The sequence below is a fragment of the Trachurus japonicus genome, chromosome 15 (genome assembly GCF_045865225.1).
Source record: "Trachurus japonicus isolate A0001 chromosome 15, Traja_1.0".
NCBI lineage: Eukaryota > Metazoa > Chordata > Actinopteri > Carangiformes > Carangidae > Trachurus > Trachurus japonicus.
This window is the reverse complement of record NC_140921.1, coordinates 18,641,074-18,660,998: the sequence shown is the minus strand read 5'-3', so window position 1 is coordinate 18,660,998 and position 19,925 is coordinate 18,641,074. Positions and strand designations below refer to the sequence as shown.

The following is a 19,925-nucleotide window of genomic DNA, read 5'->3' as shown; positions in this document are numbered from 1 at the left end:
TGTTTCTCAAAGGTCTGTGCGACCTCTACGTTACTGTGCTGACCCTCAGGACCGATGTTTGAGTCAACACTCGAGGAGTCTTAACCCAGTTCTGTTGCTGCGTGTGTTTGCTTTGATCAACCCACTGTATGTGTGTTTTTGTTCTTGTTTATTATCCAACTATCAAATGATCAGTCATTACGGTAAAATGCTTTTAGAGAGACTGTGTGAGTGTGAATAGAGTCAACTTTCCTTCGCCCTTTTGGGTCAAACAAAGTGAATCTTGTGCCATTATTCACTAAAGGTCAGTTTACTCATCAGGAGGAGTCCAGCTCAGCCTCTGAAATCATTTGTATTGTGCCGTCTGTGGCGCTGAATGAGGCTTTCTCCAGGGCAAATAATCCTCACGTCTGCTGCAGTTGAGACTGGCTCAATCCAGGCCTTTACAAATTCAAATTCAAATTCAAATTCAAATAGCCTTTATTGTCATTGCAACAAACAAAGTGCAATGAGATTTGTGGTGCCACATCCATTCCAGGGCTAAAAAGGACTAAAACAAACTAAAAAGGACATCCTCAACGACACACATGCATGCTCACACTGTGGGAAAAAAATCATCCAGTTATTAAAAATCAGTATTATAAATAGAACCTGTAAGAATAAATAGATATTGCACATTGACATTAAGAAAGTTCTGGGTTTAGTGCAGTCGTGCAAGGTTATTTTGGCTGGTTGCTGTGGTTAATACGTCTTCAGACCTGAAATATTTGATATAAACTAATAGTATAAATGGAGTTTAAAAGCTGAGGACGTTTTCCAGCCTGGGAAGGTTTTAAAGACATCACACAGAGGTGCATCTGTAGGAACTGTAGGAGTCGGAGCTTTCACAGGGGAATAAAACATTTTTCTAAAAAAAAAAAAAGGTAGATAGATATTTAGACTGCAACATCACAGAATTGCATTATGGGAACTGTAGGAGTCAGTGTTTTCACAGGATGTTTTCCTTCTTACTCCAACTTTGGGTTAAAAAAAAGGAGTAGTGTGGAACAAATACATAGATCAAATGTGTGATTGGCAAAATATGTTCAAGTACTGATATTAAAATGATGTGTATCTCTATTATATTGGTTCAAGCTTGATAATTGTGATTGATTAGGTGATATCAAAGTGATCAGTACCACAGAACTCAGTCACAGCAGCAGGCAGCTGGAGAAGATCAGCTGCTCCTGATAAAGCTCAGCAGGACGTCTGTCTCCTGTCATTGTACACCAACAGTGGTGGGGGGTGGGATCAGACGCCACACAAGGAAACACACACACACACACACACAAACTCACAGGTCTTAATGGTTGTGTGACAATAGAGAGCAATCTCCCTAAAAACTGGCAATGATCAATTCTTCAGAACATGAAGAAAACGTTACCTATCGATGCACACACAACAGGATGTGCAGTGCATTGCTACATTTGTGAAAAAAATTAAATCATACTTCAGGATTAAACAGGAAGAGCAGTTTCAAAGAAATTGACTGATGTCATTTCAGACTTCAGAGGAAGTGAGACGCACGCACCTAACACTGCATGTCATTAAGCTCTCGCCTGCGGACGTTAAAGTTAATTTCTTATCTGCTCCACTCTGCTCATCTTTGAAAAAGACAGTTTGAAGTGTTTGAGTTGCGAGTTGGTTTATTGAGCACTTGTCAGTCGGACGTTACAGGCATTGTAAAGGCACAGTGGCAGCAGATCCATTGCGAACACACTGAGAAACACACTCTGCACACACACCTCACACAGAAGCAGATCATTTGTTTAATGAGAAATCCTGTTCACCTGAATATTAAATTTGTTGAAACATGCACGTATCACAAAACACACTAAGACGAGGCTGGTAAACTGCATTTCAACAAAATGTGCTGCATTTTAGCTGGTAGAACAATAATTATTTGTCTTGACAAAGAGTTTATGTTCCGGGGTTATACGATCCGATCCACTATAACAAATCCTCTGCATGTGATTGTGCGTTATGTGTTGTTGGTGTTTGCGTTGTTGACGTCAGTATGTGTTGCCTTGGGCTTTGTACGTCTCCAGATGCCGCGTCAGATCTTCAATACGTATGTCCTTCAAGTGAACCAGATGCTCTAATCGGTTGACTTTCATCTGCAAGATCTGCACACACACACAGAAAAAAACACACAAGTTTGCAGTGCATTGACTTCATAACCTTACCTATAACCTGACCTCACCTCACACCTTAGCCCTACAGTAACCAGGACATCAGAAATGACTCTGGTCCTGACAAGATCTGTTTATACTGAGGAAAAAGTCCCAAAGACGTAGCAAAACAGAGCACACACACACAGACACACACAGGATGCAAAGTGACTGTGACTTATCTCACTGATGAAAACTTAAGGTATTGCGAATCTGTGTCACTTTTTTTTTGTTTTCCTCAATGTGCAGATGTGGCCACAGATGGGAAAGCAAAAAAAAGCATTATATCCGCTGAGCAGATACTGACTCATTGACCACTGCTGACACAGCTTATGACGCATATGTATCACACACACACACACACACACACACACACACACACCAGAATCTCTCTCTCTCTCTCTTCCTCTTTGTGACACACACACACACACACACATCTGTAACAACACCACAGGTGGTATGACTTTATAACAAAACCCCTACCCCTGCATGACATCAAAATGGAAAATGATTTTGTTTGCAGATGTTCTACCAGTCAGCAGTGTGTGTGTGTGTGTGTGTGTGTGTGTGTGTGTGTGTGAGTGTGTGTGTACCTCCACAGTCTCCTGCAAAGCCATGACAGCTTTCTCTTTTTCCTGCAGGATTGCTCGTAAAGTCGGGTCCATGTCTGCGTAAGTCTGCAGAGGGTTCTGCAGTTTACTGAATAAACAAGACACACGATTACCACCATAAACTCCACCGCTGATTCATTTAATTGAAAATATTTTTTTCTTAGTATCTAGTCATACCCATTTTTCGGTCTGCTGTTTTCATGTTTCATGTCTTCCTCTGCCAGCTGAGCCAGGAGTTTTGCCTCTGTCTGTTGAATATCTGGAGACAGCAAAACCAAAATATAACATTTCTCCCATTGTGACGTGACTGAAAAATATGCCATCGTAGGAAACTTAAAAAATGAAAGGAGGATAGGAGGCAGATATTTGATGACCACAAGCAGAAGACACAGGCACAGGGAGGTTGGATTATTAGACGAAGAAAAAGAAAAATGAGGAGGCCTTTAAGTCCAGTAGTGCTGAGCTCAGGCCAGAGATAAAGGCCATCTGGTGATGCTGGGAGCTGATATGAGGACCTGGTCTGAGCTGTGTGTCTGATTGTGGAGGAGGTGCAGATGGCAGAGGAAAGAGCAGAGGGAGGAGGTGCTGGTCTGAAGTCAGCTTACAGGATAGTTCCAGGGACAGATTAGGTGTGGGAAACGGAAGAGGAACCTGTCACCGATCCGCTCCCTAAAAAGTTTGTGGCACTCTAATCAGTCCTCTCTCTGACTGTTGTCGAATGTAGCTACGTCTGTGTCGGTCTGTGTGTGGTCACCGCTATCTCTGGGAAAGATTAAGGTTAACTGAGAGCTGTTAGCAGGGCAACAAGCACCAACCATGTCAGGCACAGGCAGGAGAAGCCAGGAACCAGGGAAGAATGTGGAAAACTAACATTACAGAGGCAGAATCGGCTTTCACAGCACTTGCAAGTTTCATTCAGAAACTTGGAATATGCTGATTTTATGTTTGTTAATCAGCTGACGAGTGGGCAAAACACTATTTTAAACTTTCTAAAATTATACCGACTTCCTTCCCTGTGCTAAAAAAGGCCAAATTTTGGAGTGGGCAGCTTCAGTCAGGGTTACAGACAGACTGCGTCAACTAATGCACTCCAAAAATGGATATATCAGACACAAGATGTGAGGTCAAAACACAGTCATCTCATTCCTTTTAATTCTGGTTCTGTTTCTGTAATCCAGCTGATGGTAGAGATGTCATTGCAGTTTTGCAACTTCTGATGAAACCTTTATCTCTCTGTATTTCTTAGGAAGTCAGATATGACAACAGACATGCCTATTAGTTTTTAAGATTATGGTATGATATGTATGGTATGATATCTCTGTATCTCTACCCGCATGAGGTTTCTTGTGGGTCCTGGTGTCAAAGTACTCCGGATCCTGAGTTCAAAAGAGAAAAAAAAGTTCAAAGTATGGTGATTTTTCAAGCTTAAGTCTGACTAAAGTCATTTATATTTAGCATTCAAACAAACAAAAAGTGACTCCAAGAGTGTATGTTCCTAAGCACACATGCATATACACTACACACCTGTGGGTTGTGCTCAAGTTTCTTGTCTATCTTCTCCCGTAGGGTGGTCAGTACAGGCTCTATCACTCCTGCATTGTTCAGTGCAATCTTTTTCACTGTCTCCTCAGGCACGTGAAAGTTCAGCTTGGAAAACACCTTCCTGTCCACAGAAAAAAAAAGAGAGAAAACACACAGCTGTTTTGAATTTACCAAACAATAGGAACTCCAGCTTGAATGTGATTTAAGTGATGATGTTTGGTGATGATAAACACCACGTTTACAGTGATGCTCCATAAATCTGCAGCTGGCTGTGCGCCATGTCAGAGGAGGAAGAGGGTGTGTGTGTTGGACCAGTCCTCACTGTCAGATGCAGAGGCCAATAGTAGAGTTCAACTTAAGTGTTTTTGGGGAAAAAAATCTATTGACAAGCGAAAACCTTTAGCAATGTCTGTTATTTATATTAGTAAATATCAGTTGGGATTTTATGTAAAAATGTTGTGGGTGGATGTGGACATATTAACAAAGTCAGACTGTGTAATTTAAAGTTTTTCCAGCTGAGAGGTAGCATTTCTCTGCAAAGATAGGTAGTGGTGACTGTATCAAGGTTATAACACAGCCACTAAAAGTATCTTTGCAACACTTTAATTTTTATTTACCCGATTTGATGTGTAACATGTTTTGTATACTGTGTAAGTGTCTATGAATGTACAGATATGGTCATCAATTACAGTTTCTCCTATTAATATGTAGTATTGGCATTAATTATTATGTAATTTCATATATCTATAACAAGTAGACTACATCATCATTTGTTGTGAAGCATTTATTATAGGCGTATCACATTATAATAAACAGGGATCATAAATTACTATAATCCTTTTTCTGTTTGAATAGAGTTAGTTTCTTGCCTGTTGAGGAGGCTCCAGTTATCGAGCTTCTGCTGTGTGGAGTTTGCAGGGATGTAGTTGTGCAGGTCAACGAGCTTGGGGAAGAAATGTTTCACAACCTCAGCAGACATCACTGCAGAGGGTTCAGCAGAGGGGCAGAGTCAGCTCACAAGAAAATGTATAAACAAACAAGACACTTGAGCTGATAAAACTTGTTAAGCAGATTATTGTTGCTGAATATGGTGCGTGACAAATGCGGCCAAACGAGGTTTTTAGTGTTTATTCGCCACTTTCTTTTGCACAGCTAAGCAAAAGCCAAAGGTTAAGTTAAACCAGCTACCTCCGTCGCTGAAGTCTCTGGTGATGTGTCTTTTCGGCCGGGACAGTGGTATGTTGTCTATCCACGCGTATAAATCCTGCAGCTCCTCTTCGGTTAGTTCTCGATCCATTCTTCTTATATAGACATCTGTTTCGAGACTATTTGATGGTTTTCCAAACTGTTGGACTGAGCTAGCTTGTTAGCCCCCACTGGTTGTTTACGCCGTTGCTAGGCGACCCCCACCCGTCTATCTACCATGGTAACGCAGATCCTATATATTTCATTCAGAGAGAAACACTCAAAATCACTGTCATGATTCAGTTTTATTGATCATTTATAAGCAAAAAAACCCTAAATAAATAAAAACATTCAAATACATTTTCAGTTCAGTGTGCAAGAAACATCAAGGCAGAACTCTAAATGTAAGGAAAGGCAATTAAAAGGTGTGCAATCTCCTGCATATAATGCAATATAAAATCCCTTGGAGAATTACAATCAGCAAACGCATCAGACAAAACAGCTGCATGTAACAAGTAGGCTAAGTCCCACAAAGTTGGGCATAATTAGGTTAGTACAAAAAAAATGAAGTTCAAGAAAAAGTCTTTGTGGTAGCCTATGCCCTCAATCCCAAAAAACTGTAAAGTGCCCACGTTGGTGCCACATTTTAAAATCCCTTAATATTATTTCTTAGAAAATCAGTACCAAAACCATGTGAGGGAGTAGTAACAGTAAAGAGTTCAATTAAATTAAGACAATTCATTAAGTGTTCACATATCCAAGGATCAAGGCAGAATGACATTTCCCTTAAGAAAATAAAAAAATCATCATGGCAGAAGAGCCATTTGTCATTTGTAAATTCATAAAGCACAGAAGTTGAGTTTATCAATAACGGCTTCAGGTTTTCATCGACATACTGAGGGCCAAATAAGCAAGACACAGACGGCGCTAATCCTCAGGCAGACCGTAAATGACAAAGAAGCTCTGTCGCTTCATGTTGCTGATCCTTCGGCGGATCTTGTTTCCACCTAAAAACAGACGAGCGTCTCCGGAGAGGATCTTCAAGGTCCGACTTGGTTGGACAAAAACAGCGTCCTCAGTCAGAGGATCTCAGTGTTCACGCCACGCTTAATCATGATCTCTGTCATCTGGGCCTGCTGGGGGGCATCAGGGCAACTCTCCCTGCAAGCTAGAGAAAACAAACACTGTTAATACACACAGTTTAGATGAGCTTCTCCCGGCGCAGCTGCAATTTTATTTCTCCAAAACTCAATTTTGAATGTCGATGATTATTCCAGCCTGTGTCTCTTGACTGCTCAGTGGTGGCCGGGGAGAGGGTTGTTCTTAATAACTCACAAACAGTGAGCCACTGCTTATTCATTACACTGTTATGTTGGGACAATGCCCGAAACCACAGACCTCTTTATAAATGTGAATGCCTTGAACAACATGAAGAATGTCTGAATGCCATGGATTTAGGAAGGTCTGGCTGACTCTGGCTTTGTGTCTGCATGCATACATACCAGCTGAGTGTGTGTCAGTGGAGACGGGGCTGCGGAGGGCTTCGGCTTCACTGGAGGCATCGGAGGCGTCTGAGGCTTCGACTTCGTGATCTTAGAAAAGCAGATTTCAAGTAAGAGGCGACAACAGGACCAAGTTATGAATGTAAACATATAAAAACAGCAGGTAATGTCACTCACTGGTTTTGTTGCAAGTGGTGGCAGAGGTCTGGATGGAGGTGAAGGCTTAGCCTGCTGACAAGAAAAGACCAAAAACATTATACCCAAACAATCATAAAGTGTCTTAAAAATCAAATAAGAAATAATGTGATTTTCTGTGTGAAGTTTTACCTCGGTATAGGTTGGCTTGCTTGGTGGCTGCAGGAACGGCTTTACAGCCTGAATTAAAAAAAAAATGTATTTAGTGGTTAAATACAATTGAAACCTGGACTATGAGGTCAGTTTTACATGAGGATTAATTTATAGTAAGGTAGGTTACCTGCTGAGGGACAGCCGGCACTTTCTTAGGCGGCTGTGAGGGACAAAAAGAGAGATGAGTAAAAGGAAAAGGATGATTATTTTGGTCTTTTAACCATAACTCTCTGCCTCAAATGGAAATATGTAGATGAAAAGATCAAAGGCTGACACAGAGTTAGTGTCAATGTATTACTGCTCTGTGGTGCTGCCTGAGGCTATAGATGAATATACTGCAGCGGCTCACCTGTGGAGCTGCTCTGCTGGGCCTCGGTGCTTCAGTATGTGGTCCGGCTGTAGCGGAGAACAGAGGTTTACAGGCTTGAGTGGCCGAAGACTCCACAAACGTCGGCTGGCTGATGTGTGTGGTCCCAAGACGAGGGCTGCCTCGGGTACTGCTCGACTGAAACAATGGGTTGGTTTGTCCTGAAGCAGACTTGAAGCATCTGTAAAGAAATACACACACAGATGCTGAAGTAAAATATAGACGAGATAAAAACAGAGCAAACACTATGTTCACACAGAAGTGATTTAACAGAGAGTGGATGGAAGACAGGAATAACTTTTTATTCTGTACTGTACCTCTTAACAGGTCGCTTTTTTCTGATGCAGCACATCAAAGACCCAATTACCACGGTAGACAGTAGAAGAAAGCCAGTCGCCAATCCCACAATTAAATTCACCACATTTGTCCCTGTACACACACACACAAACATATTGATTAGCACAATATTCTTTTATTGCCCCAGGATGAGCGTATAATAGCAGACGTCACCTGCTCAAGGCAACAAAAATTCACTGTAACGTCATTACTGCATTTGTACAGACTAAGAGGGGAATTCCATCAAATCACTGTGTGTTTGTGTTCATTCAAACAGAGCACAACTGTCCGGGCATCCATGAGAGATCTATCCCAATAGCTAAATCTTGATGCCAAACAGAGCATTGGAGGATGAGACACAAACAGTCATGTGGTCATAAAAGGTCAAGGATACAAAGAGGCACATACATCAGTGACTATCAGTTTTTACATGTGCATGTGACGGCAGACGAGCATAATGTGAACAATACCTTCGGGCAACTCTGACTGCTGCACATCACAGTAAGGGGAGGCCCAGCCAGGGTGGCAGTGGCACTTACCCTCGTGGTTACAGACCTGAAAGAAATGACACGTGCGGTCAGTTCCGCTGGTTCGTAGCTCTACAGTGCAACAAAGTGTTTGTTAGGTTAACATGTTTTTTACCCCGTGGTTGTTGCATTTGGCAGAGCAGTCATTTGTTCCGTATGTTTTGATGTTTTTGATGTCTTGACACTGTTGATTGTAGCAAACCTGATAGACACAAGAAGGGATGTAGTGAGGACGCTGGCACAGAATTTGCAGTGTGTGGTGCTTTTTGTTCATTCTTTGGTTTCTTACCATATTGTGGCCACATTTGGTGCCAGTAGGTACCATGCCTATATCTGCAGGGTGGTTATCTTCAGGGTTTATAGTTGCTTTGTTGCATGTTCCTTCTTTTACTTGGTAAACGGATTTAATGGATGTCACTGGATACTCCGAGCCTCCAGTGCAGAAAAGTGTCCCGCAGGATTGATCACTGGAACCAAAACCAACAATCATCCCAATAAACCCAACGATAAACACCCAACGATAAACACATTATTATAGTGCTGTTTTGGCTTTTGATTTCATACCTGCCTGGACATCTCGGGTTGAAGCGTGTTTTTCTGCAGCTTGAATCCAGGCTGAAACAAGCATCTGCAGCGACTTGAGCGTCTAAACACAATCATAACAAACAGAATGCGGATGTAAAGAGTCTCGATGTATCGAAGCGGTTCTAATAAACTAAACCGTAATTCACCGGTGTCTTACCTGGTCCCCAGAGTCTCTTGCAGTGTTCCTGTCGCGAAGGACACTGTCCATTGTAGCAGTATCCTTTCCCCCAGTTGCAGGACAGGCCGTTTTGGGTGTAGGCATCAGTCGGACAGGAAGCGGAGAAGCCGGTGCAGTACTCTGCCAGGTCGCAGTCTCCTGACTTTTGCCGGCAGATGCTGCCTGTCGGTTTCAGCTGCAGAGCGGAGAGAAACGCAGATGGTGATGTACCGACTGATGACACTCACACATAACCAGCCACACGGTGCAGTCAGACAGTGTCTAGCAATATGGTAACACATTTAGTAACAGTGTGACTTCACTCATCTAGAGAGAGGAGATAGCAAGTATGACTTACTTGGCAGTTGTGGCAGCACTCTCCCTCTGCACACTGGGCACCTGGGTTGAGTTTGCAGGTTGTGGCATTGCAGCAGAGATTCTTACATTCCTATAAAGCAGACAGAGGGAGGCAGAGTGTTATTATGCGGCCTCATTTGCTTGCTTTGTTTGTACGATCTTATGGGGATGCATCATGAGTTATGTATATGTCGGACCCCAGGAAGAATAGCTGCAGTTTTGCTGCAGCTAATGGGGATCCAAATATAACAATTAAACAATTGAGTTAACCTCTACAGTGCCGCAGTCACACTCCTCTCCAGGCTCCAGGAAGGCGTTTCCACACACCGCCCCTCCGTAGATGCGATTAGTGGAGGGAGTGTCCAGCAGACAGGTAGGGTTCACCTGCTCCAGGAACCTACTGAGCTGCTGCCGACTGCAGCTGCTGAACAGCTGCGGGTACTCGGTACTAGAAGAAGACGTAGCAAGACAAAGGAGGATAAATATTAACATTACTTTGGGTAACAGCAGATTTAAGGGAGTTTTTGTGCAGGTGAGAAAATCCGCTTACCCAACACTCGCAGCCATGATGCAGCCTTTTTTCGATGTTACGGAGTCACAGACACAGTCTTCAGTATCATGGGACAATCCAAGGTTGTGACCCATCTCGTGTGCAATAGTAGATGCCACTCCTATCGCCTTAGTGTTATGGTCCTGTGTTTATAGTAGACAAAGGTTCAGTTGAGTTAAACTGAAATTAAAATTTGAATAATTAAATTTAAAAAATGAATAATGTATTTTTTCAGACAATTAAAAAAAAAAAGTATTGTTACCTCATTGACAGCTCCAGACTTAGAGGTGCACATTGCATTGGTGTTTGCTAGGCCAACTGTGGAACCATCAAAATCCACACCTCTAAATGAAGAGGAGATAAAAGTTATCAGAAAGCAACTCATAGCATTGGATCAACAATTTATTTTTAGCTATAAGTTTTATTTTATTTCATTTCATTCATTTGATCATATGTGCAAAGTAATACAAGCAGACGTATACATTCATTCGTTTTCTATACTGCTATGAGCTGGAGCTGGAGCCAAAAATACATTAATTTACTTTTTTTTTTTTTTTTGAATGATCAAAAGGGTATAGGTTGAAGCTGTTCAGCTTACATATGCCTAGTGAATTAATGTTAACTAATTGCTCCAAGGAGTTGTGAGAAATAAATAAATAAATACATTAACAAATAAAATATGTTAAAATATGTTGAAATCAGCTGCATCTTACGTGATGAACTGTGCATTGTCGTGTTTGATCCTGGTCAGCAGACTCTTCTGCCGCCACGCGAGGAAGCGAGGGAGGGTGAGCTCAGGGTTCGTGCTGACTTCTATCTGGTCCTTGTACGACCAGATATCTAGACCGACCAGCATCACACGAACACCCACAGCACGATACAGCTGAAACAGAGCAGGATTTTTATCACAAAGTGGAAAGTGGAAATCCCCATAACACTGACTGAGTTATCAGACAAATACTTCATATCAATATTTTTGAATGTGAGTTAAACTGGTAAAAGCAGAGCCAGTGATATCATCTCATCTATAATGCTGTTACCGGGATCCACTGTTGGGTCTAGTACTGTTGTTCATGTTGGCCCCACTCTATCAGAGCATGTGAAGAGGATTGTGCGAAATGTGTGAAAACTTTCAGTTTCGGTGTGAAGATTCACAGTTAAAGTTTGATTTTCACAGTGAGAGAACTTCTCATTCCTTTTTATTGGTCTAATTCCAATAAGTGAAGAACAGATAGTATCAGGAGAGATTTCTTGCATTTAATCCACAGTGAAAGTGAACCCTCACAGAGTGCCAGACAGCTGACTGTGCTGCATTGTGGGAAAGTCTGAGCTGTAGCCAATAAAAATAAGCTCAATTACCGAATGACTGATAAAAATAGGTGGAATGCGTTATTGATTCCAGGAGATGAAATTACACGAAATTACACAATTAAGCTTTTACACCCATTTAAAGTTTTAGAGTGCTCTAATTTCCTCCCAAAATTAGACAATTTCATTGCAGTTCAAAAATATATTATATTGTTTTAACTGCTTGACGAGCAGAGAAACAAACATACCTTGTCCACATGATTTGCTATTTCAAGCAGTCTCCTCTCCATTGTCTTCTTAGGATAAAACTTTTTGTACTAAAAATAAATATTGTTTAAATTAGCAATTCAATCAAACATCATCATTCCAAAATTGTATGACAGACAAAGAAATAAAGAAAATCAAACCTCAGTGTTGTCGACCACCAAAACCAGCTCCACTGTCCTGCCTTTGACTTTGCGGTCTTTCGTCTGGGCTCTGGTTTTCTGCAAAACACAAAAGGTGTAAGGAGTCAGTGTGTGAGTGAGTGTGTCAGACAATGAGTTTGGGTGTTTGGTAGTTCTGCTGCAACAAAATGCATTTTATGATGATTGAGAATAATTGTGATTCATCTATTTGAATATGCAAATTTATATTTAAAAAAGTTACTGTCACTTGTTTACTTACAGTTTCTGAACATATTAAAGTTGCTGTATTTTCTTTTACTTTGTATTGTGATAAGTCACAGAGCTTTTGTGAAAAACAGGATTTTTACTGCATGTAAGTTTGTGTTTTCTCTCTTTGTATAAAATTGTCAAATGTAAGAAGAATGCAGCACGAAACATTAGACGTCAGCTGTTTCAGTCCAAAAATACCAGCTGAGGTTTCCAGTCCTGGTGTATATGTCTGTGTCCACTCTGTGCGTCTTTACCAGGCTGCTGAGCTGGAACAGTCCAGACGGACGAGCTCCATGATCATAGAAAGTGGTCGTGTTTCCATGGGAACAGGAGCTCCTCTTCCTCCTCAGGTGTTTGTAGTTGTAAACAGCATGTAGACCTTCCTCACTGTGAGCCCCTGAGCTCTGCCCGTCATCCCGCTGTCCCCCGTCAGCACCGGCCAGAGGTTCAATAAGGTACATCTGGTCCTGGAGAAGCACAAACCCCCTGCAGTGCAACACATGAGGAACATGAGATCGGACGGAAGCAAACACCTTGACTCAAAACATATCAAAACATATCTCACTGTAGCATCATAAAAACAGCCTTTGTTTATAATGCTTTTACTTTCCACACCTTTTAATGACAAACGGAAGAGAGGCTTTAATCAAAGAAATATGCGCAACTTGTTTTCAGCACTACATGCAGCGTTAATGATCTGCATGTTGGAGCGAATGGTGAAACTGACTGTCTCTCTGGATTGGACACGCAGGTCATGAGTCACAGAAGGGCACTTACAGTCCCAAACGGTCATGGGTTTAATTTGATTTGACACTCTATTTGGGGAGACAATAACCTTTTTGTAATTAGAGATACAGGATGAAATACATTTGCATCCAGCATTACTCACTCTATTCCAGAGCACAGGCTCACGCTGGCAGACGAGTCCTCCACTCCCACAATGTGTCCATGGTAGTAGCAGTGAACCTGAACAGACGTCCATCATCAGGTCATCAGAGGAGAGATTTAACACTAACACTTTGCTTTTCATTAATCAGCCAAATGTCTCAAGCTCAGTGCAGAAATGTGATCTAATCTAAAGAACATATTATGTGTCCGTCATGGTCAGAGGGATTGACAGTCTTGACCTTATATGTCAATTCCTGTTCCTCTTAAGACTCGGGAATTGCTGTGTGTTGCCGTGTGTGGTGTCATTACTCATTAAGAGGAACTTTATAGTTGAGAAACCCAAAAGCTGAAAGGCTCATGATAACCTCCCATGTTTTGAAATAAGAACACGGGACTACCATTGCATGCAAGTTTTTAGCACTGAAGATGGGGATGAGGATAACTGGTATCTGAACTGCGAAATATTAATAAATTATTGATTGATTTTATTGTGTGATTAGTATTTGTGTTGTGGAGTTTCAGAAAACTTGTTACAGCAGCTTGAGATCAAACTTCTCAGAGGAAGTTTATTACTAAGCCAGTTTCTCACATTTAACAGTTCAGCATTCAGCGAGGTACAGGAAGAAAGGTGTGTCAAAACCACAGACATTGGGTTTTCAGTTGAAACAGGACATCCTGCAGCCTAATTAATTTAAATTAGTCAATTGTTGCGTATCTGTTATCTATTAAGAAAGATACTTCTTTGGTACTGTTGGTAATGTTCTTTGGTAATTCATTTATTCTTTGGTAATTTGGTCTGATAATAACACACTCAGAAAAAGGGTTATGATTAAATTTAAGTGATACATGTCTGTTTCTAATAGACATGATATAACCCATTATATTGGAGGCTGATCATGAATACAGAGAATATGTTAATGTTCGTGAAATTGTGCAGAAAGAATTCAAAAGGTACATACCCCAAGATCTGGAGTAGTTGTGATCTGGGTGCCCTGATCAGAATAGTGTGTCACAGAAAAGTTTTTCCCGACAAGATTTCTGAAAGGAACAGATTTTTTTTTCAATGACAATCATATTGATAGATAAAGAAATAAAACACAATATGTAGATACATAAACCTGCACTGCTACACACACACACACAAAATCAAAAAATCTTACTTGTTCCTCTCTAGGTGCAGAGTGTAATTTTTCCCAGCAATCGTCAAAGAGTACTGGAGTACATCAGGGTATGCCTACACACACACAGACACACACACACACACACACACACACACACACACACACACACACACACACACACACACACACACACACACACACACACACACACACACACAAAGAATATACTTTAATATTTTCTTCAAGAGATAAAACACATTTAAATAAACTGCTAAGTATCTAAAGTGTGTGTGTGTTTTACCTGATGTGTAGCTGCATCATTGATGAGAGATGAATCCTTCAGTCTTTGAGGTATCACTGTTTGGTACTTCATCACATGAGGTAGAGTCCCTACACTGTCCACCAGTATTCCTGCAAGTAGGGACATTTACATGAGACAAGAAAAAGAGGAAAGAAAGAAAGAAAGAAAGAAAGAAAGAAAGAAATAGCCTTTACCCCATGAGGAGAGTAAAATCCCTATTAAATATCCAGTATGTAGCATGTTGCTCTATCGGACGGACACTGTCATTGTGTGGCTCGCAGACTGAGGTAAGTAGCTCTCCAGCTCCTCATCTCTCCGCCCCTCCGCCGTGTAATATCCTGAACAATCTCAGGCTGCCTGACACAACATGAGTCACTGTAAGAAGTTCAACGTTGCTTTTACAAAACCAACATGATTTTTTTTTAAAATTCAGTTCCTGGAAGAGCAAAACATCAAGTTACATTCCGCACTTTATTGAAAATACTCTCACAGGTCACGAGCCTAAATTGAAACCACTTCGAGACGCAACCCTAACTTTTTTTCTTCCCACACGTGGGAAGGGTCTAATATATTCAGCCAATTAGCCTACCACCAACAGCACACATATAGGCCTACATTTCCATAACAATGTAAACTAGGTTGTACGTGTGTCAGCATATTTTATTGGGGTGATAAAAAATTATAAATACCGTAAGTGATAACGGGAATTCCCCTCTTTCATTCACAAAGTATGCTATACACATGGTCACTGAGCTGAGCAAAAAGCTGTGACCCTGTGAGGCCTCTTAGTGGCCTTTGGGGCCATCTACTGGCCAAATGGCGTCAATGTTTTCATACATTTTAATTTTCATGTGTTGCCTTTGTTGTCCTGTCTTGTCATAGGAAAAAATAGTGTTTAATTATCTCCAAGGGTCATTAAAACCTCAAATAAAAAATGTGATTGTTTGTGATACTGTGATTATGAGTGTCATAATAAATATTCACGATGCAGGCAAAATGTGGGCTGAATAAATATTAATATTTTGATACAGGGCTTCCAAACAAATGTACCCATTTCAGGCCGGTGTGGAGCCGCTGTGGGCAAGACCACAATGTCCCTAGTTGCCCTTAGAAAGCCCTTATGGGGCAACAAGGGCAAAACTTTCATTATATCATATTTATATATCAGACAAGAGCAATTGAACATGGCAGGAAAGTGAGGGGAAAAAAATTAAGACGTTACCTGACGTTACGTGAATGCAGCATGGGACACCCGCCTAAAACGAAGAAATGACGTTATCATTCCGCGACAATTGCAACCAAAACATAAAACTCTTTCACGACAGTAGCTCTTCTTCTTTCGGCGGACGGAGTATGAGTATGACGGCGTCTGTGCAGGTGAAGTCTCTGCCAGGAAACACGGAGGAACCGGAGCAGAAGCAGAGTGAGCTCCCGTTCAGCTTCACGCCACAGCTCGTGCACCTGCACAAGGACCACGAGCTGTTTGAGGTAACGTAGCGACAACGAACTGGCCCCCGTCAAGTCAACCATAGCAACCGGCTAACCATAGCAACCACACTAACGTACTGCCCGTGGACGCTGTTTGCAGGATGGAGACGTTCACAGACACATGTACCTGCAGGACCTGTACTCCTCGGGAGGAGACGACAAGCCAAGCCCCAGGTATGAGATGATTGTGGTTGGCCTACATTGTGTTAAGAAGGAGCAAACAAATCTTTATTTACACTGTAGCAGGTGAAAAGATTTGTTTATAGACTTTTTTGTTAATCGAATAGTCATTAGAGATATTTGTAAAGCAAAAAGCTTCGTAGTGTTCAGCCGCTAAAATATTAATATTTTCTGTCTAGTCAGTCTTTCAATGCAAAAAATATATAACCTGATTAAGTATCTTTTAGATGTTGGACTGTTGGTTTGATAAATCACCTTGAAATGTATTTTATCACATTGTATGGACCAAACTATGAAGTTAGTCGATCAATTGAGAACGATTGACAAGATACAGATAACAAAGGTTAGTTTATTTTGCCGAGGGAAATTAGCATGTGGAAACACAAAAATCAGCAAACCTTTTTTTAAAGTAAGAAATAAAAAATAAACTAAACCAAATAAAATTCATTAATGATAAATCCTTGGTATTAGCCGACCCCCTTTTTAACTGTAGCTTATTACAGTGTCAGTGCTGCTTGGGCTGTTAATCACCTTCCTCCACATCTTGTCTTCTTCACAGTGTGTCAGAGTTTGCCTGTCACATCTCTGGCTGCAGTGCTGTCTTCAGTACGCTGGAGGAGTACGAACACCACTACAACTCCCTGCACAGACATGTTTGCTGCTCCTGCCGTCGCTCCCTGCCAAGTGCCCGGCTCCTGGACATTCACATTCAGGAGTGGCACGACTCTCTCTTCACTATCCTCGCCCAGAGGCAGGACATGGTAAGCCAAAGCAAAGAAAATTTATAATAATCTCTTAAGTCATGAGGGGCATCTGTACATATAGTTACATTTTTTTGAACATTATTTGAAGAGCTCTTCCTTCACATTGTTCAGTACCAGTGTTTGGTGGAAGGCTGTGGACAGAAGTTCAGGACAAGTAAACACAGGAAAGACCATCTAATAAGAGTTCACAAATATCCTCCAGACTTCAGATTCGACAAACCCAAAAAGGACAGAGGGTAAGTCTCCACCTTCCATATTTTGTCCACTAGATGGCAGCAAAACATCAGTAGAACTGTTACTTTGAACGACTCAGTTTAGAGGTTAAAATAAGAATAGTAAGAATTTATGCATCTGAAATGAACATTTTTGACATATTTCATATTGACAGATTCTCCTTGCTACAGGGTATTAAAAACCAATGGGTGTTTTCTTTAAGAACTCCGCACTGTACACTTGAGAGTTGTTGTAAATGTTTTTTTTTTATTGTTTTGGTGCAAAAAAAAGTAAAACAAGGCAAGGCAAGTCAATTTTATTTGTATAGCCTATTTTTTTTACAAACAGTTTGTCTCAAAGGGCTTTACATAGCATCATAACAACATCTTCTGCCCTTAGAAAACCCTTTTAACAGGGAAAAATTTGGAGAAACCTCAGGGTGAGCAACAGAGGAATCCCTCACTCAGGACGGGCAGACGTGCAATAGATGTTGTATACAGACAAGAAAACAGTTTATAACATAGAATATGCAAAAACAGATGCTATAAAGTTGTTAAATAATTATATATTTCTTATATGTGTAAACTTAGCATTATCTATTTTTTGTTAACAGAACCAGAGAGATTAAGAAACCGCAGCAGAAAGACTCAGCCATGGAGGTAGTAGATGATGTGTGTGAGTCTGAGGGTGTGTGTGAGGTTATGTGTGATGTGTTGTCTGACCAAACTGAGCAAGGGGAGTCCATGGAGACACATGTGTCTGGGGAAGCGGCTGCGCACACTGCCGAGCCCGTCTCTTCTGGGGAGCATGCACGTCTTTCAGCTGCAGCTCACAGCAACGAGTCTGCAAGCACCACAACTGTGAAACCTCGATTCTCCTACAGGTCAGTCTTTACATTTTATCAAGTGTACCAGGGAGTTCAGTGCAAAAACTTCATTGTGTTTTTAGGTTCATCCTATGACCATTAGATAAGATATCAGTGTTGTTAATGTTAAAATTGTCCAATTTTTGTCTGGCAAACTGTAGCAGTGTAGAGAAAACTGTAGGAAGGGATCTTTCTGACAGGTGTATTATGTGTATGTGTCGGTTAATATTATATTATTAAATTACATGTGTGTTGTGTTGATATTCACCATAGTTTTCCTATGAAAACTATGAAAACAACAGCCGTGCTCTTTTCTTTCAGGGTCCCCACAACAGTGTGCTTCGGCCAAGGCTCTGTCCGAGGCTTCAGAGGACGGCGGGGAAGGAGGAAATGAAACCACAGGACTGCGCCTTCTGTTTGTCGTTTTTAAAATGTATACTCAGTGCCCTTGACTTGTAATATACTTGCTGTCACATGTGTCTTTTAACTTAAAAATTAAAGGCTTTTGCACAAAGAAAACATGTCATGCATTAGCATTTTTAGTTGATAGAGAAGAATCCCTTTTCTTGCTACAAGGCTCCTCTTCTTGCTCCTGTGTGAGGTTACATCCAGCAGTTGTCTGTTATACTAGGGGCTGAATAAAATCAAAATGCAATTGCTGTTCAAAAGAAAGCTGCAGTGCAACTCATGGTTGTGCTTGAATCACAGTTTTACAGGGATGTTTTCATGAGGAGAAAAATGAGAGGAATGACAGAATTTACACAAGAGATTTTAATAATTGTACAAAACAACTTCTCACCCATCAAATATAAAATATACTGTACATTAATGACTGATGTGAGTCTATCAGTCCTGTTTAGCATTTTGGAGTGTTTGCAAAAATAGTTGATGACTTTTATTTACACTTTGTAATGAAACTGGTCTTGGATTTTTAAGAGCTCTTTGAACATTCGTGCAAAAAAGTTCATTTGAGGTAATGTAAAACAAAAAACAACGCAGATTTATTTTAGACCTAATTTGTATTTTTTATGGCTATTATATTAATATAAGTTTGACCCAATTTGAGTATTTTTTTGTTAAATGACTGATGTGTGAGATTGCTTCTGAATTGTAGGTAGCCTACAATGCGAAAGTCAAACTCGTCTGGTAACATTTATTTTTCCACCTTCAGCCTATATAAAAAAAAGTCTGACTGAGTTATTATATCTGTGTCTAAGCAGAAATACAGAGAAATGCTGGTGCTCTTCAGAGTTTTCTATACCACACAAATTTCAAACAAACTGCATCTGTTCAAGGTGATAAATTTCAAAAGGCCTCAGAAATGGAAATATATAACATTCACACGGTCACTTCAGTGGTCACCAGAAGTTATTGCTTTAAACAATCACATCATCGTCTCTTTCTTTCTTTTTCTTTTTTCTTTTTACGTTGAAATAACAAAGAATCAAGTAATTACTGCACAATAGTGGAAAACAGAAGTTAACGTGAAATTTTAAAGAGAAAAAAAAAAATTCCGGAAAATGAGTTCAGAAAGTTTGTGATTTGGGGAAAAAATAATATTACCGATTACACTGCAAAAAATGACCACATTAACAAATAATTTACGATAAAGTAAATCTGAAACACGTCATAGAAAATTAATGAAAAATTACCCAAGTGGAAATATTGGACTTGTTTCTGTTCCAATTGTCTCTCATCCCTGTTCCTGTTCCTTGAAAATATAAAGAGACCAGTCTGTTCTGCCAACATTTTTATATGAAAAATATTCCTCTCAACGCAAATAAATTTTTCACTCTAACGAAAAAAATATTTTACATTAGATTTAACATGATATTTCAGACAGGTGGACGTTTGTGCAGTGTTTGTTATTTGCTGTGTGAAGGCA

General features: G+C 40.5%; 3 protein-coding genes across 4 annotated transcripts; 1 reads left to right on the top strand and 2 right to left on the bottom strand.

Annotated features, from left to right (window-relative positions):
- Positions 1-1,770: 1,770 nt before the first annotated feature.
- On the bottom strand, positions 1,771-5,743 carry spef1 (sperm flagellar and cilia associated 1). The gene is made up of 7 exons (XM_085799016.1): positions 5,531-5,743; positions 5,212-5,323; positions 4,325-4,463; positions 4,131-4,176; positions 2,978-3,059; positions 2,783-2,888; positions 1,771-2,144 (listed from the first exon to the last, which is right to left on the bottom strand). The coding sequence occupies exons 1-7, from the start codon at positions 5,637-5,639 to the stop codon at positions 2,031-2,033; spliced, it is 708 nt and encodes a 235-aa protein (XP_085655142.1). The 5' UTR covers positions 5,640-5,743; the 3' UTR covers positions 1,771-2,030.
- Positions 5,744-6,364: 621 nt separating this feature from the next.
- On the bottom strand, positions 6,365-14,833 carry adam8a (ADAM metallopeptidase domain 8a). Of its 2 annotated transcripts, none has more exons than XM_085800207.1 (25): positions 14,725-14,833; positions 14,531-14,640; positions 14,269-14,342; positions 14,068-14,146; positions 13,110-13,186; positions 12,475-12,706; positions 11,972-12,049; positions 11,813-11,881; positions 10,970-11,139; positions 10,519-10,600; positions 10,257-10,399; positions 9,977-10,154; positions 9,708-9,797; positions 9,350-9,545; positions 9,172-9,253; positions 8,897-9,074; positions 8,723-8,809; positions 8,551-8,635; positions 8,062-8,173; positions 7,727-7,925; positions 7,505-7,537; positions 7,357-7,404; positions 7,207-7,257; positions 7,030-7,119; positions 6,365-6,695 (listed from the first exon to the last, which is right to left on the bottom strand). In XM_085800207.1, the coding sequence occupies exons 1-25, from the start codon at positions 14,768-14,770 to the stop codon at positions 6,651-6,653; spliced, it is 2,634 nt and encodes an 877-aa protein (XP_085656333.1). In that variant the 5' UTR covers positions 14,771-14,833; the 3' UTR covers positions 6,365-6,650. The 2 variants fall into 2 exon arrangements, with proteins under 2 accessions (XP_085656333.1, XP_085656332.1); XM_085800206.1 differs by having other exon boundaries at positions 7,030-7,110; positions 14,725-14,797.
- Positions 14,834-15,810: 977 nt separating this feature from the next.
- znf511 (zinc finger protein 511) lies at positions 15,811-18,550 on the top strand. Its single transcript, XM_085799015.1, has 6 exons — positions 15,811-16,018; positions 16,119-16,192; positions 16,758-16,959; positions 17,074-17,198; positions 17,789-18,058; positions 18,362-18,550. Exons 1-6 carry the CDS (start codon positions 15,884-15,886, stop codon positions 18,432-18,434), a joined length of 879 nt encoding a protein of 292 aa, XP_085655141.1. The 5' UTR covers positions 15,811-15,883; the 3' UTR covers positions 18,435-18,550.
- The last annotated feature ends 1,375 nt before the right edge of the window (positions 18,551-19,925 follow it).

Coding starts and splice junctions, on each gene's coding strand:
- adam8a (XM_085800207.1), bottom strand. CDS start 14,770: ATGCTACATACTGGATATTTAATAGGGATTTTACTCTCCTCATGGG. Junction 9,798..9,976: donor GTGACTGCGGCACTGTAGAG/GTTAACTCAATT, acceptor TCTGCTTTATAG/GAATGTAAGAATCTCTGCTG. Junction 9,075..9,171: donor AACCCGAGATGTCCAGGCAG/GTATGAAATCAA, acceptor TTTTGGTTCCAG/TGATCAATCCTGCGGGACAC.
- znf511 (XM_085799015.1), top strand. CDS start 15,884: ATGAGTATGACGGCGTCTGTGCAGGTGAAGTCTCTGCCAGGAAACACG. Junction 16,193..16,757: donor GACGACAAGCCAAGCCCCAG/GTATGAGATGAT, acceptor TCTTCTTCACAG/TGTGTCAGAGTTTGCCTGTC. Junction 17,199..17,788: donor AAACCCAAAAAGGACAGAGG/GTAAGTCTCCAC, acceptor TTTTGTTAACAG/AACCAGAGAGATTAAGAAAC.
- spef1 (XM_085799016.1), bottom strand. CDS start 5,639: ATGGATCGAGAACTAACCGAAGAGGAGCTGCAGGATTTATACGCGTGG. Junction 4,464..5,211: donor AACTGGAGCCTCCTCAACAG/GCAAGAAACTAA, acceptor TTCTGTGGACAG/GAAGGTGTTTTCCAAGCTGA. Junction 2,145..2,782: donor CTTTGCAGGAGACTGTGGAG/GTACACACACAC, acceptor GTGTGTGTGCAG/ATCTTGCAGATGAAAGTCAA.